At 45.6% G+C, this 16,125-nt stretch overlaps 2 protein-coding genes across 2 annotated transcripts; both read right to left on the bottom strand.

Annotated features, from left to right (window-relative positions):
* Positions 1 to 6,428: 6,428 nt before the first annotated feature.
* On the bottom strand, positions 6,429 to 11,561 carry LOC101769926 (L-type lectin-domain containing receptor kinase IX.1). The gene is made up of 3 exons (XM_004972580.4): positions 10,643 to 11,561; positions 7,450 to 7,990; positions 6,429 to 7,340 (listed from the first exon to the last, which is right to left on the bottom strand). The coding sequence occupies exons 1-3, from the start codon at positions 11,481 to 11,483 to the stop codon at positions 6,707 to 6,709; spliced, it is 2,016 nt and encodes a 671-aa protein (XP_004972637.1). The 5' UTR covers positions 11,484 to 11,561; the 3' UTR covers positions 6,429 to 6,706.
* Positions 11,562 to 14,271: 2,710 nt separating this feature from the next.
* LOC101780047 (H/ACA ribonucleoprotein complex subunit 4-like) lies at positions 14,272 to 15,005 on the bottom strand. Its single transcript, XM_004974306.1, has 2 exons — positions 14,723 to 15,005; positions 14,272 to 14,618 (listed from the first exon to the last, which is right to left on the bottom strand). Exons 1-2 carry the CDS (start codon positions 15,003 to 15,005, stop codon positions 14,272 to 14,274), a joined length of 630 nt encoding a protein of 209 aa, XP_004974363.1.
* Positions 15,006 to 16,125: the final 1,120 nt, after the last annotated feature.

Genomic DNA, 16,125 nt, shown 5'->3' with positions numbered 1-16,125 from the left:
AAGAATTCAAAAATGATTAAATACTTGGCAAATGATTTCAAAATTTTTTCAAACTTTTACACATGCACATAAATGTTATTTAGTCAATTTAAAAAATATTTTTTTTAGATAACACAAATCATAATGAATAGTTAGTTCACTTGTCACTATAGGTTGAAAGTGTGACAAGTGAACTAACTAATCATTATGATTTGTGTTATCTATGAAAAAATAGTGACAAGTGAACTACTACTCATTATGATTTGTGTTATCTATGAAAAAATATTTTTTAAAATTGACTAAATAACAGTCAATTTGCACAGTGGTGAGGCCCCATCTACACCTCCCCTTTGCTTCACTTTGACATGCTTTCATGCATAGTTTTTAGACAGGGATGACTAGATGTGATTTTGGAGGTTGGTTATGTGAAAATTGTTGCTTTCTCCCACTGCCACAACTTTTAGCATCAAATCCTCTTGGTCACAATTATTTGTTTCATATCATAGTCACTAGTTCACACTTGCACATCTTGTACACCAAAGGACTTTATCTTAGTTTTCGACCCTTTTTGTCATGTGTTGAGCAAGTTCATCTCCTAGAAAATCATGATTAGGCTCAATCATTCTTTTGGTATGCTTAAGAACCTCTTACCCTTAGTTACATTTTACTCTTGTATCTCTCTCTCTCTCATCATTCTATAATCTTCCACCATATCTCTTGCAGATGGCAAGCGAGAAGAGGAAGGGTAAGGAAAAGGTTGTGCCTAAAAAGAAGAAAAGCAAGTTCGACAAGGATTGGGAGCGTGCATTGAGCGTGAAAGATACTGAGGGGCAGCCACAGAGTGGTATTCATATTGGAGAGCTAGTTCAGGGCAGTGCACACAATGTGGATCCTCGCTTTTGGACTCTGTTAAAGGAGAGCTTCACCTCTTACACTCGAGGTGGTTCTCAGCTTAGCACACACAATGCTATAGTGGACAGCTTTTAGGATAGCCACATGTGGTACTCCCATACTTCCACACTTTGAGTACATCCTCGGCTTGCCAGCTCTACTCAGTGAGAGATCCCGATATGTTTCAGATTGGGTCCGAATCTTCTATGCTATAGTTCACATTGACCCTGATAGGCTCTCGATCTGGTTCATGTTACAGGAAGAGCGATGGCAGTTTTCAAGGGCCAAAATTGCTCGTAACCTTGGTATTCCATTGGACGACATGTCACTTCACTAGATGTGCTATCCTGGTATTGATCCTCCTCGTCGTGCTCACGACCCCATCTTCCCAACAGATGAGGAGATCAGTCCTTTGTTCGTTCAGTCATTTCTTCCAGGCACTCCCAGGACTCTTAACGCTTGACTCCTAAGGCGTATGTGGTTCACAACACTCTCAAGAGGTCTTTACTCTTCAGAGTTGGGAATGTCGAGTCGATCATCGTATTGCTGCAGTGACTTCTCTATCACATCATGACACACAGGCCGTTGACATCGTTGATCTTTTGTTGTGTGAGGTGGAGGATGCTATTATAGATGGGATGGGCATGAACCGTCAGCAGCTATATACTCATTGGATTAGTTGGTTGTTGGCTTGCTTAGGAGCTCGGCAGCACATATCCATTTATGAGAGCTCCAAGACGTGCTTCAAGTTCTATAGGCCCACAATGCCTAATGATGCTAGGAGAGGAGCTAGAGGGGATCGGTGTGCACATGTTGAGATTGAGGAGAGAGCTATTACACAGGCAGCCAAGGATGAGGCCAAGCGAGAAGATGAGTTACTTGTAGCCGCTGAGGCTCCTCTTCCACACTACCTTGCCATAGATTCTGAGGACTCTGATGAGGATGATGACTACACTCCTTCAGAGCCTACTTTCAGATTTCGTTGTGCTCATGATGATGAGGCAGGTGGTTCTTCTCTTTTAGGACAACATGAGTCAGAGCCAGAGCCGACAGTTCCCACATTGATAGCTGCTGAGGTCAGTCAGCCTGACCCGCTCACAGCTATACTCTAGTCTATCACAGCCATGCAGCGAGCGAGTGAGGAGAGGATGGTGCAGGCTGAGGAGAGGATGGTATAGATGCAGTCTCAGATTGCCCTTCAACTTGAGACCCAGTAGGTCATTCTTGAGGGTATGAGACAGCAGCAGGAGGCTCAAAGGCAGCAGATCCTATAGCAGCAGATGGTTAACTCTCAGATGTTCACTTTTCTCTCTGGATGCTTAGGATAGCTGTATCGTCACACTGGGCTGGAGCCACCCCCACTTCCTACCACTCAGCAGCTCCAACACAATCCCACAGCTCCTGCTCCTCTGATTGGTGGTTTCGTGCATACTCTCTTAGCCACTGACCCAGACTCACCTCTTCTGCAGACATGGATGTTTTCACTACCACAGACCACCGGGCTGCAGCTTACACTGTCACAACCTTCTTTTCCCGAGCAGCCACGGCAGGGTCAGTTCACGAGTCTGAGGTCGACTCAGGTGTATGCTCTGTTCTCTATAGCTCCACTTCTATCAGAGGAGACATCGCAGCCTTCTCGCCCAACGCCGAGGTCCAGTTCTCCTCTTTTGTCCTTTGTGACACCTCAGTCAGATGGGCTTGACGAGTCGGATGCCGCTCTTCACACTGTCACTTAGCAGATTCACGCAGAGATGGCTTCTGAGGTTGAGGGGACAATTTCCTCTCCTTTGTCCAAGGGTGTGCCCGCTTCCCCTCGTGTTGATCCAGTTCTTCCCGAGAGTTCTCCCAGCGTTTCCGGCTCAAGCTCCTACACCGATGTCTCAGCATACGTTGTTCAGCCCTCCGAATCCGCCGCTTCTACCTCGCCGCCTAAGGGGGAGTAGAGATAGGGGGAGCTTGGGGGGTGTTTGTTGGTTCTTTTGTGTATCTTCATGTAATAGACATGTTGTTTAGCTTTTGTGCGTGTTAGATTATACTGTTGACATGTGTACTCATGTGTGTGGTTACCTTTATGTTATTACTTGTATGCTTGTTTACCTTCTTCTTATCTTGTCATGCATTTTGTTATTGACTTGTGCTTTAATTTAAAAGCTAAGGACCCTTGTAGAACTAGTGTCACAAGTCAATGAAGGATACTTGGTTCTATTTTTTTCTCTCTTCCCTTCTCTCTCTCCTAATTCTAGATCTAGATCTAGATCTAGATGACAAGCTAATGAAACTAGATACGATGGATAGAAGTTCTAAAAGAATGTTGGAATGGCACAAACTCACCTTATATAGCCACCTCCTCCAAGAAAATTAAGAGCAAAACCTTCCCCCTTAGATATGGTGTTTTTGGAGCTTTTCCCGAGCTCCTCTCAGGTAACCACCAATGGAAGGTTGCCTGGGAAGGAAGATGAACAGGAGCTTTTATACTGTGCTCTGTACTAGCGGGCGACATAAGCCAACCGCTAGCAGTGGCTCTCTGTGCTAGCTGGCGACATAAGCCAACCGCCAGCACAGGTCACCCCATCTGTGCTAGCGGTGGGCTTATGTCGCCCGCCAGCACAGTGTCTCTCTATGCTAGCGGGTGGTTATGGCTCCCGCCAGCAGAGATGGGGTGACATGTGCTCCCGCCAGCACAGTGGCTAATGTGCTGGTGGGCGCTCCCCCGCGTGCCTAACGATTCTCTATGCTGACAGGTGCCAATCGTGCCCGTCAGCACACTAATTTCCCTATGTTAGCACAGATTTCTGGTGTAGTGTCCCTAAGCTGAAAGGTATCGGTACTTTATATAGGCCAGAACCGTGGCCTATGATTTTGGAAGGAGCTATTTCGGTTGCTTGAAGACCTGATCAGACTAATCCAGCCCTGTTTCCTCAACTGAATTAGCTTGCATCTTTAGCACACCGGAACATATAAGTCAATCGGACTCTGCTTTTCTTAGGAAGCAAGACCATCACGTTCATGCTAGGAAGCTAGCAACCTCACGTGCATAACTAGGTGTTTAAGTTGTTCACGTTAGTATAAGCTTCCATAGCTAATCATTTCCTTTCATGCATGCTAGTTGCCACGGCTGAAGCTAGTAGCTGCCAGGAAGCTGCCTCAACGTACGCAAGCAAAACATGGACTTTCTTATCTTTCCTTAATTAATAATTCTGATGCTTGTACCCCATATATACGCTTCATACCAAATATTCAGTTAAAACTTTAAATTGTATCCGGCATTCTCTTTGGAGGCAAGCAACACAAAAACTCAAATCATGGGGCCCACATATCATAGGCACTGCCACCGTAATTGTTCCAAAACAATTATAACATGCATATTTTTTTGGTTAACGCTAAGCTGAAGATGTACGGACGCTTCAGGAAATTCAGACGTGATCCCACCTCTTGATTATAAAAAAAAGAAATGGTTAACGCTAAGCTAAAGACGTCCGGACGCTTCAGGAAATACCGGACGTGGTCCCACCTCTTGATTATAAAAAAAAGAAATTCATCTTATCCTCTCACCCATCTACTCCCACATCACCGTTCATTCTTCTCTCAGCCTGTCTCTCTTCCGTGCATGCGTCTAGTGTCTCCACTGAGATTCCTCCCCCAAATCAAGTGACCAGTGCGCGATGGATGAGACGGAGGGCAACGAGGTGGTGGAAGGGGATGAGGTAGCGGAGGGCGGCAACTTGGACGGAGATGTCGGTGCCCATGCTCGGCGGCGGTAGGGATGGAGATGCTGATGGCTGTGCTCGGCGGTGGCGAGAACGGAGATGCCGACATCCGTGCTCGGCAGCGGTGGTGAAGAAGATCGCTATTGGTGCGATGCTGCGCTCCCCTTTCCCCGACACAGGGACCTCCCATGTGCTCCCTCCCTCCATCCTTCTTCGTCAGGAACAACTCGCGGGGGAGCCGAAGTTAGCGCTGGGCAAATTCCATCTTCCACATGTTGCATGTCCAGTTCCCCATGACCGGGTAAGGCGTCATTAGTGATGTTGCAGTAACTAAATCATGATGTTGTGCTTATTGTTTCTCCATGTTGCAACATGAGATGTTTGGATGTTACAATATTTGAGATTTTTGGATGTTGTAATTGATGATTCTCGTGTTGCAGCAACTGATGGCCATAGGAGCCTAGATCTGAAGATAGCCCTCCCGACTGACATGTTGCAATAGGTATCTCATGATGTTGCAGTAGGGATTCTTGGATGTTGCAAGCACCGTAGATGCGCACGGGTGTTGCGAATGAATGTATCATCTGATGTTGCATGATTGATTCTTCTGAGATATTGTGATGTTGCAATAGTTGGCTTTTGATGTTTCATCTGTCGATTTTTCATGTTGCAATATTTCTTCCCGTACGAGCTCAACCCCAACTCAACATATGATGATTTGTTTGGAAATGTTGCATGAAACATGTGTTCGATGTTGTGGTGGGAATTTTCCCTCACGAATATTATGTTTACATTGAGCTATTTTTTCGCATCTTTTTCATGTTGCAACCATAGATTTTCGATGTTGCAGCTATTTTGTTTTGATGTTGCAACGGAATGTCGGATAATTAGTGGTATTTATTATGGTACTACTGTAGCCGTCAGATTTAAAACGGATGGTGATGCATGCGTCCGATGGGAGTTGCTCCCGCTGGACGTCCGGGCGCTAGCAAGCCCATATTTTTTTCACCAACAGGTTGCAAACCGATAGAGTCCCTGTGACCAGCGAAAATCGGCTAAGCCGGTTTCGGATACAGGCTAAGCTGGTAGCTGAAACAGGCCAAAGCCGGTTTCTAAAATAGGCTAAGCCGGTTTCGTTGGACTTCACCTGAAACGGTGGTCACCCGATAAAGATAACTACCACCCTTACATGATGGAGGATTGATAGGTTTACAAACAAACTAATAAAGTGATGGAGGATTGATAGGTTTACAAGCAAACCAACAAAGGACAACCAATGTGCTTATGTGACGAAGAATGATTATTTTACGAGCAAACTAGTAAAGGCCATTGGAGCTCTCACCGGGAGGGATCCCGTTACGGCGTGGACTTTGTCCGCATGCCCTAGGTTGATGACCAGCAAGCCTAGGACATCATATCTGATCGTGGGGATCACTAGACACACAACATGGGGTTTGGAAGAGGAATTAGCTAGGGTTTAGTAGTAAAAAGGTAAATGTGCATGAATTGTTTGATTGGATTTCCCTCAATCGGTTGTGGCCATTCATATATAAAGGATGGGGAGGTCTTGCCTCGGTAGAACTCAAAACCCCAATTAATCTTGTGCCAAAAATAAAAATCCTAACTCGGATTAGGCCAAGAAACCGCTGTAGCCGACCTCCAAATCCGGCTTAGCCTATTTTCACGGGGAGAATCTTTCTAGGGCTATATCTCTATCCGGAAACCAAATCAAATATTCTACGTATACATTTTGATCTACTCGACGAGATCTACACAATGGTGGAGGCCGATGCAACATTTGACAAATTTACCAAAACCGGCCAGGCCGGTTTGCCCAGTCAACACAAGGCCTGGTATATAATGTATTCAGCAGTGCAGCATGCTTGATTCATGTTTCCAATGGCAAAAGCAATATACACACATATATTTTCTCGTACCAGTAGGGGCCTCAGCCCTCCTGTTCTTTCAAAAAAAAAATATACACACATATCCACTACTAATAGAGGATGCGTAATTGAGGACCATGGACGCTGCAGCTGGTCCACGCGCCATTACGTTTCGGTACACGCGCATACTGTATGGCCAGTAACCTCGACCAAAGATGTATAGGGTTCGTGGTGTCATTCAATTCATGCATGCATCATGCTATCGTAGGAGGTGCTGCTAGCAGAACTAGGTGCCTGCAGGACCATGTACGTTTCCTGTTGTGTAGAAGCTGAAGTAGTGTCTAATAATGAGTTAAGGTCGTCTGGAAATGTCCTGCCATGCTCCAGGACAGCCACTACTTGCTGCATGCTAGGCCGCTTCTTACTATCATCAGGGTAGGAGCACCAGAGCCCTAGGATGATCACATTCTCCATTTCACTTCTATTGAACTCATCCTTTAACTTGTCATCAGCAGCCTGCTGCAGGAGAGATCTGTTGATGTACTGTTGCAAGACTCGTTCCCTGACCATACCTTGTTTGCAAGCGATCTCGAGCAGAACAATGCCGAAGCTGTAGACGTCAGAGTTACGGCTGAACTCAACCACCCCGTCCTTCCTGCATTGTGGATCTATGTAACCCTCGGTTCCTACAGCTCTAGTCAGGACCTTTGAACAGCCAGGATCAGTGATCCTCGACAGGCCGAAGTCAGCAAGCTTGGCATTGAAGTTGTTATCCAGAAGGATGTTGCTCGGCTTGATATCTCTGTGCAAGATGACTGGGACGCACTCATGGTGGAGATAGAGAAGAGCACTGGCGATGTCCTTCACTATCTTGTACCTAATTGTTATTAGAAAGAATTAAATTAATATATGAACCTTCAATGATGTACTATGTACTATCCAATTAAACAACATGCGTGTGTGGGAGTATTATTTAAACTATGTACCTTGTTCGCCACGGTAGAGTTTCCTCCTTGTTGTCTAGGTGGTCCTGCAGGCTTCCCTTGGGCACCAATTCATAGACTAGGAAGAGCTCATCGTTTTCCTTCTTCCAACACCAACACAAGAACTCAAAAAAGTTCCAGCTCTTTCCCCTGCACCAACCAACGAGTTTGACGAGATTCTTGTGATTTACTGAAGTGATGGTGTCGAGTTCGGCATAAAAATCCATGTTTGGTCCCACAACCTGGGACTTATCCAGGATCTTCTTTATCGCTACCTCACATCCCAGTTTCTTCAAGTACCCTCTATAGACCACCCCAAAGGAACCTGCTCCAAGTTTCCGCTCTTCGGAGAAATGGTCTGTTGCGGCTTCCAAATCATGATACTCGAACCGAGTAGGCTCGTGCTTCCCCAGCTTCTCAAAGCCATGGTGTCTGTTTCTTCTCCACTTCCAACATGAGATGATAGACCACGCCCCGAGGACCAACATCACTAGAGCTAGTGCTCCTCCAACAGTAATAATCGTAGATTTCCTGTTGTCTTGGCCTGTGCAATAGACGGATATATATTTATATTGCATTATATTTACTCGTCCATATACATGTACACAGGCTAGCTAGTACTTTTAAACGACATAAATTTAGCTCTCTTTGTCTCATTTGTTTATATTCTGACACAATATACTCGTACTAATATTTCGTTATCTTTATCGATTGTGATGTATTTTAGTTACCAATTACTCCATATGTTTTTTCATCCCCATTCACAGTTTTTTCCTTTTACATCCATCACACCTCCAATTTTTTTCAAAACCTTAGTTTCATCTATGTATTTGACTACGGATGGTACTTTAGAAGTAAATTTAGAGGAGTTAATAAGGTTATTTTTCATATGGCATGGGTGGGTGATTTAGATGAAGATAATTTTTGATAATTTTTATACATGGATCGGTGAGTAATTTAGATATAGACATCATGGTTACTTTGGGCTCGCTTCATAATGATATGTTAGTAGTTTAGATGAAGATTAGTGGACTATTTTACTATTTCACAATGGTATAGATGGATAATTTAGATATAGATTTAGAATATTGCTTCAGATTAACCATCTCTCTCCTCAGTTAGCTGCTTGGCTGAACAATGTTGCATAGCCTCTCTCAAGTCTCAAGTCAAAAAGCAGGTCTAAGAGCATCTCCAGCAGCCTCCCAATAAATATTTTCCAATAAATAGTTAATAGGGATATCCCAATATCACTTTCATCGTTATTAGGAGAGAGTTGCTTTTGCAGTCTACCAATAATCTCATCCTAATCTAACTACCGTATTGGAAGAGTCACAACTCCTCCTTTTATTTAGGCAAAGTTGGGGTGAATTATTGGGTTGTCTTAATAATTATTAGGAAAAGGAAAAGGTAAAGGGAGACTCTTGAAGCACTATTTTCTTATCAAGTCTCCCAATATGGTAGTTGGATTGGAAAAAAGGAGACTGTTGAAGATGGGTAAAAAAGGAGTGGCTGAAATGGCTCCTCTGGCGAGGTCCTAGGCTATGATCCAGCGATTTGATCTGTATTGAGTTGAATGCACCAACTATTCGGGACAAAAGAGGGCTCTCTTTAGTCCCGGATCATTCACCCGAGACTAAAGACACCTTTAGCCCCGGATGGTAATACCAACACGAACTAAAAATGTTCCAAAAAAAATAAAAAAGTGGGCCACCTGTGCCGGCCGCCCGCCGCTCTTCCATGCCGCTCGTCCTCCCGCGTCGCCTGCCGGAGGCTGGCCCGCGCCGCTCGTGCCCCCCACCACTCCGCCTGGAAGAAAGGGCCTGCGCGAGATAAGGGATGGGAGAGGAGGAGAGAAGATAAGGGAGGGGAGAGGAGGAGATAAGGTGGAGAGAGAGGGGGAGGCTAAAAGCCTCCCTTTAGTCTCGGTTGGAATTACCGTCAACTGGGATAAAAATCCCCCTCGTTCCACTAGCCGTTACAACTGGGATAAAAAGGTTGTTTTGTCCCGGTTGATATTACCAACCGGGACTAAAGATAACCGGGACAAAAAATGTTGGATTGAAGGTGAGTTCTCTACCGGTGAAATCTGGGCATAGAAAGTGGCAGAGCAGGAAGCAGCTATTACAGATACAGTTGTTGCTCCATCTTGTAACAATGGATTTTTATTTCCTTCTCTTGTTCTGGGGAATTCTGATATGGGAGATTCAGCCATGAGGGATTCTTTCTGTGCAATGAGAATGATGCCTCTCTTGACATGGAGATGGAGATGGAAACGGGAGCAAGATCTGGCAATGCACCAAAGCCTAGGGGATCAATCTCTTACTGCTAAGAAGTGTTTATTATCTGCTTTGAGGGGGTGGCGGCATCATCCAATCCTAACCTTCCACCCAGGCCTACCAAAAAGGTGGTTAGTCTCCCTTCAGTGGCCTCTACTGTTAATTCTGCTGCACCTCTGGTAACCAAGACTGTCAGAAGAAGCCCGTGTCTCAACAATATCGCAGATGGTTACAAGCACTGTCAGCTGAAGGACACCCCAAGGAAACGTAGGAGAGCTAGCAAATTGTCTGATACAAGAAGTCCTCTACATGGAGTTTAGCTTAGATGGTGGGCTCTAAAACTTGTCTGTAATATGTTTGTTCGTTCCAGATGTGTGTTATGTATACCGTTTTTAATATCCTAATGGTATTGATCCTTTGTTGTGATAGTGTTGTCCCCTTCCTCAAAATGCAAAACAAGTGGTTTTATGGACTTTTAACAGTTGCTACCAATTATAACTTTGGAGGCACAATTTTTTATACCCTGTGTTCCAATATTCTTTCTAGGAATACAAGGTCAGATGCACATACCACACCCCGGCCCACACATCACATCCATGTGGGAACGTACGTACTAACACATATCTAAACAAGATTGGAAGAGCCCTGACTTTTCATTTTCCTTTTGAGAAATGTTGGTTGAGGATTATTTCTCGCTAATTTATTTTCAGTCTTGAAAAAATTTAAATTAGAATACAAAAACCTTTGCCAATTGAGAGAACAATAGTTATGAGAAGAACAATTGCCCTATATATCTAAAAACATACTTAAAGAGCCTTAATATCGTATAATGACCTTCCCAAGGAATGTAAAATGCCCAAAAAGAAAACATTGTATTTAGTGCTTGTGTCGAGAACAAGTAGTGTATGCAGTGCACGCACCTTTATGTGGAGACCGAGCAGGAAGAGTGGAGTTGAAGGACCATGCGAGCAGCTGATGGAGCTCAGTCGATGTGCCGGTAGTCGATGAAAACCCCACCGCCACTTGCCCTGGAAGCAACGACTTTGGATCTGTCAACACGTAAGTGACTACAACGGGGTCGATATCGAGATGGTCATCAAACCAAAGGGATGCAAGCAGCATGTTGGTGGTGTTGTCAAATTGGACTTTGGCTGTCATGGTGCCATTCAATCTTGGCAAGTTTGTATAGTTCGAGGAGCGGATGGAACTGATGTCGATGCCTATGTGGTTGGTGCTAGGATCCCAATAGTTTTGGTACGTGTCGAACTCGACGGCAACGAAGTGCTGTGAGGCTGTGGTCTCGCTAATGAGGCCGAGATGTCCCCCCTCGGAGTCCGGCAACATTTTGGATGGGTAATCGGAGAGGAAGAACGCTAGGCCGTCCCCCGCGGTGGAGTAGTTTTCGGCCAAGATCGCGAAGGTGAAGCTTGTGCTGAAGCACGCCAGGGCGCCTGTGTCGTCGTAGAACGTGACCGGGTCGTTGTACGACATCCGCCCCTTGCAACTCTGGATGCTCCCGCGCGAGTCACAGGTGAGGTCAATTCGATTGCTTTGCCTCGAAGCGTTGCCCTCGAAGCTTAAGTGGTCTGCTTGGTAGCTGGATTCATTGGCGAAGTCGAAACTGAAGGAGAATTTCGAGTCTACTAGTTGCACAGAATTCTTATCATCAGCTCCCTGAGCAGCTAGGGATAAGGGTAGGAGAAAGCAAGTGCAAATGAGGAGGAGGATCTGCACGCTGCGGCTGCTTGCAGCCGAGGCCATGGCAGTGGGAAACTGGGAATGGACGGATGGCTCGACTGATCGACGAGCTAGCTAGAGGTGGTTGCTTTTTGTTATTGGCCGCGGTGCATATTTATATTTGTATAGTAGCTACTAATTATTGGACCCCCAAAACCAACTTCTGCCAGCTGCACGCAGATGCTCAGCAATAATACGCAAGTGGCCTCCTACTAATCATGTGACTGAGGTGAGGCCCATTCACGCAAGTGGCCTTGTACTCTTCCTGCGTGCATTATTGTTCCGATTGACTAGCAGCAGCGGTGACCGGTGAGGGATGACACTAGGGTTTGTTTGGATACACCCTCATAAACTTTAGGACACTCATAAAGTTTAGGAGCTACAAATTGGTAGTCCTAAAATTTATGAGTGGGCTGTTTGGATGGAATCATAATCTTTAGGATGTTAGAGGGGAAATGACTTTTGTACCCCTAATTACTCCATCCCTGCTCCGTTTCTAGCGCCGTGGAGAGAGAAGGGGAGGGGCAAGAGGGGTAAATGATGGGTTGGGGACCACTTTTAGGAGAAACATGACCTATTATGATGGTTTGGTCCTCCTAATGAAAAGAGCACTCCTAAATATTATGAATGCACTTTTATGACATATGTTTGGATGCACAAGTCCTAAAAGTGGACTAAAAGTGAAGTCCTAAAATTATAAGTATGTATCCAAACAGGCCCTAGCACAGGGTGCTGCCGGATCCTGCTGGAAAAATGGCTCATGGATAGAACCATTCAAGGAATTCTAAAGCATGAGTGCGTGGCATTTAACAAACCAACTTAAAATAAAAGAGCTCCCTCCCTTTATTGAATGATGTAAACAAATGAGTTACTGGGTATTTGGTTTCGGGCTGCTAAACTTTACTGAAGTTTAGTCACTTTTATAGTCCTAAACTGCCAAACAAAAGCGGAGTTCCTAAAATTTATTCCTTTAGTCCTCAAGAGATTGCTAAAAGGGACTAAAGGAAACCTTGGACAGGGTGTGCCCCTCATTAATACCCCATCCCTCCCCCAACTCCTCGCGATCCAATCCGCGATTGGTGCGGTCCTCTGCCGCCATACCACCCCCGAGCTCGCCCCGCCTGGCCGACGTGCTACCGCCCTCGGAGCTTGCCCCACGCCAGCCTTGGATGCGCCGCCGTCAGAGCCAGCCCCGCCCGGCCATGGATGCACCACCGTCGGAGGTCGCCCCGTGCCGGCCATGGACGTGCCGCCCCCGAAGCTTGCCATGCCCAGACTTGGACACGCCGCCGCCGGAGCAGGCCCTGCCCGGCCATGGACACGCCACCGACACCCCCAAGGCATTGATTAGGGATAGTTTTATTTTTGTTCAACTGCTTTAATTGCCTTTAGTCATTAGAACCAAACAAGGGGGACTAAATTAAGTTTGGTCCAGTGAATAAGGGGGGACTAAAGTTTAGGGCCTATTTGGATACCTTATGTTAAAGTTTAACAAGTGTTAAAGTTTTAACACTCTCAAATGGAGTGCTAAAGTTTAACACATTGGGGTGTTTGGATGGTGTGTTAAACTTTAACACCTTTGGTGGGAAATGACTCCATTGCCCCCTCATTTATGGCCGGCGGAGAGAGAGGGAGGAGAGAGAAGGGGGCAATGGTAGGAAAAAGTGGAGGGGGGACCACTTTTAACAAGTTTAACAAGTTTTAACACCCTCTCCATGTGTTTATGAAAAATGGGGTGCTAAACTTTAACACAGCCCTTTTAACACAATTGTTTAGATAGGAATATGATAAAAAAAACTGTTAAAAGTATCCAGACACCCCCCTTAGTTTAGTCCTAGAGGAACAAAGAGGGCCTTAGTAAGAGAATGTGGCATGGTTTAAAAAAGCACTAGCAAAATACCCGTGCATTGCTATGGTAAAAGACCAATTGTATTTTTCAAACTAATGACATTTTATACCAACACAAATACTGCCATATCTTTTTTTCCTTTCGGTTCCCCGTAACATTTAATATTTCCTAAGTTTAAGAAGATTTTTAGTAGCTACTGGCTACCACGCATCAATTCTAACATCCAAGAGTGAAAACATGTCACATTTACATTTAAGCAGTACTCCTATCAACCATATTATTTGCTTGATATTTTCACCATTACTCAAAGAATGAGACGCCCCAGCCATCTGATCATGCAATTTAAGCTAGTTGTTTGGTACATGCTCAAGCCTTCTAAACTTGTCCAGTGCCGAGCGATTGGCTGCAACTGGTAGACAAAAGGAGGGCATCCTCTTTCTCGCCCTAGACATAGTAAAACTAAAAGAATCACATAGTAATGCTATCATAAAACTAAAAGAACCAATCCTACTGCACATATTTTTACAGGATAGCAAAGCTGATGTAAATCAAATCTGATAAAACATGATGAGCAGGTACAGGTTCAAACACTAGGTACAGTCTTTAGTAACAGATTTAGTGAGAACAATAGCCAAATCTCAACTCATATCATATTGCTGTGTACGGCTGTGCACAAGTAGAACCAAAAACAAAAGACAGCTAGCATACTGCAGCGCGTTATTTGAACTGCAAGCTGAATTTGAATTTGAAAAACATCAGCAAAGAAATGGATGCATCAGCTCATAAAGGAGGTATGCATCCCTATAAAAAGAAACTGATTTATAAGGTAATTCAATCCACTGCAATTTACCTATGCAATTTCATAGTCGAGCAGGATTTCATCGAACTCTGCATGGACCATAATCTCGATGTTCACCTCTGTTTTCAACAAATACTCGAATTCATCACCATAAAGTAGGTAAACTACTCATCATCCTCGGCCTTGGACTTCTTCTTCTTTTTCTTCTTCCCTTCAGTGGCTGTCTTAGGTTCAGCTTCCTCTAAAACTTCACGGCTCTTCTTCTTCTTCTTCTTCTTCTTCTTGGGAGTTTCGTTAACCTCAGCATCACCATTGGAAGCGCCATTCTCCTGCTCCTGGGTCTCCTCCTCTAGCTTATGCTTCTTTTTCTTCTTCTTCTTCTCGGTTCCAGGCTCAGCTTCGCCATCAGCAGCATTGGAGGGCTTATCCAGGTCCATTGCATCACCATCAGCCTCGGTCTTGGACTTCTTTTTCTTGCTTTTCTTGGCAGATGCATCAGTCTTCTCATTATCTGCGTACATTGAAGAACACCGTAAACAACATTGAACGCAGAATGGATATATTATCATAATGTAAATGTGTATGCGCAACGTTAAATTTAGGCAAGAACGCAACCTCGATTCCTATCCGAGTCGGCCTCGATTCCGATCCGGTTCGGCAGCAAACTCTCCTGGCAGTCTGGCCCCGAGTCAGCCTCGATTCCGATCCGATTCGGCAGCGAGCTCTCCTGGCAGTCTGGCCTCCGCCCCAATCGCTGCCCGCTTCGCTGCCACCTCGAGGATGCGGTGGCCATTACCGGGTCGACACGGCTGGTGTCGCGCGGGTCCCTGAAGTGGCGCAGGAACCGGAGGATGATGGCGTCAATGTCGGAGGACGGCGGGATGTCGTCGGTGGACATGGGGTGGAGGGCGAAGGTGGGAACCGGCCGCCAGCCCTGGAGCTGGACGGAGCGGTGGCGGGATGTCGTCGGTGGAGATAGGGTGGAGGGCGAAGGTGGGAACTGGCCGCCGGCCTCGGAGCCGGATGGAGCGGTGGCGTCTCGATCCCCCGAGGGAGGGGCCCGGAGCCGGACGGAGCGGCGGCATCTCGATCCCCCGAGGAAGGGGCCCGGAGCCGGACGGGCCGGACGGAGCGGCGGCGTCTCGATCCCCCAAGGGAGGGGAGGGGGACGAGGGAGTTGAACTCTTTCCCCTTTAACCCTCTCGCTTTCCTATTTTTTTCCAACCGAGCCCCCCTATATTCGGAATTGGACTGCGGGTTGATTTCACGAAACGTCAGGATTTTTTTGCAAAATTAGGGTGACGTACGAAAAATCCTAGCAGAGATGTTGCTTGCTTTAATAATAGATATAGATATAGATTTAGATTGTGTGGGTACAGATAATAGAGGAGATGGCAGTAAAAACGCATTTAACTTTTTGCGTTTCTTTTCGTATAGAGGAGATGGCAGACTCCTCTATAAAAAGTAACGGAGGCTTCCAGGAAAGTCAGAACACCCGGTACACGGCCTTGGATCTTAACACACGGCCAAAGAAGAGATAGGTTGTGGATATATTTTCCTTTTCTTGACAGCAGACAGAACACACAAGTTGCATCCCCTATGCATGTGCACCAGTACCATATATGGCTGTTTCCTTCACCGCCAAAACCAACTTCTGCCAGCTGCACGCGTGGTCGGTAGAGTGTCGGCGGAGTCATTGCTCGACAACATGTCACTGAGGTGAGGCTCATTCACGCAAGTGGCCTTGTACTCTTCCTGCATGCATGGTTCTGGGACCCGTGGCGACTCTGGGTTTTGGATACAAGGTGCTAAACTGCTACGGGATCACATCGGATATTTGGATACTAATTAGAAGGATTAAACATGAGCTAATTATAAAACTAATTGTACAGATGGAGTCTAATTCGTGAGACAAATCTATTAAGGCTAATTAATCCATCATTAGCAAATGGTTATTGTAGCACCACATTGTCAAATCATGGACTAATTAGGCTTAATGGATTCGTCTCGCGAATTAG

Source organism: Setaria italica, chromosome VI, assembly GCF_000263155.2.
Source record: "Setaria italica strain Yugu1 chromosome VI, Setaria_italica_v2.0, whole genome shotgun sequence".
Lineage (NCBI taxonomy): Eukaryota > Viridiplantae > Streptophyta > Magnoliopsida > Poales > Poaceae > Setaria > Setaria italica.
The sequence above is the reverse complement of the archived record's forward strand: the minus strand, read 5'-3'. Positions and strand labels throughout refer to the sequence as shown.

Coding starts and splice junctions, on each gene's coding strand:
- LOC101769926 (XM_004972580.4), bottom strand. CDS start 11,483: ATGGCCTCGGCTGCAAGCAGCCGCAGCGTGCAGATCCTCCTCCTCATT. Junction 7,991..10,642: donor TGCTCGGTCTCCACATAAAG/GTGCGTGCACTG, acceptor TCTATTGCACAG/GCCAAGACAACAGGAAATCT. Junction 7,341..7,449: donor ACTCTACCGTGGCGAACAAG/GTACATAGTTTA, acceptor AATAACAATTAG/GTACAAGATAGTGAAGGACA.
- LOC101780047 (XM_004974306.1), bottom strand. CDS start 15,005: ATGTCCACCGACGACATCCCGCCGTCCTCCGACATTGACGCCATCATC. Junction 14,619..14,722: donor CGACTCGGATAGGAATCGAG/GTTGCGTTCTTG, acceptor CAATGTACGCAG/ATAATGAGAAGACTGATGCA.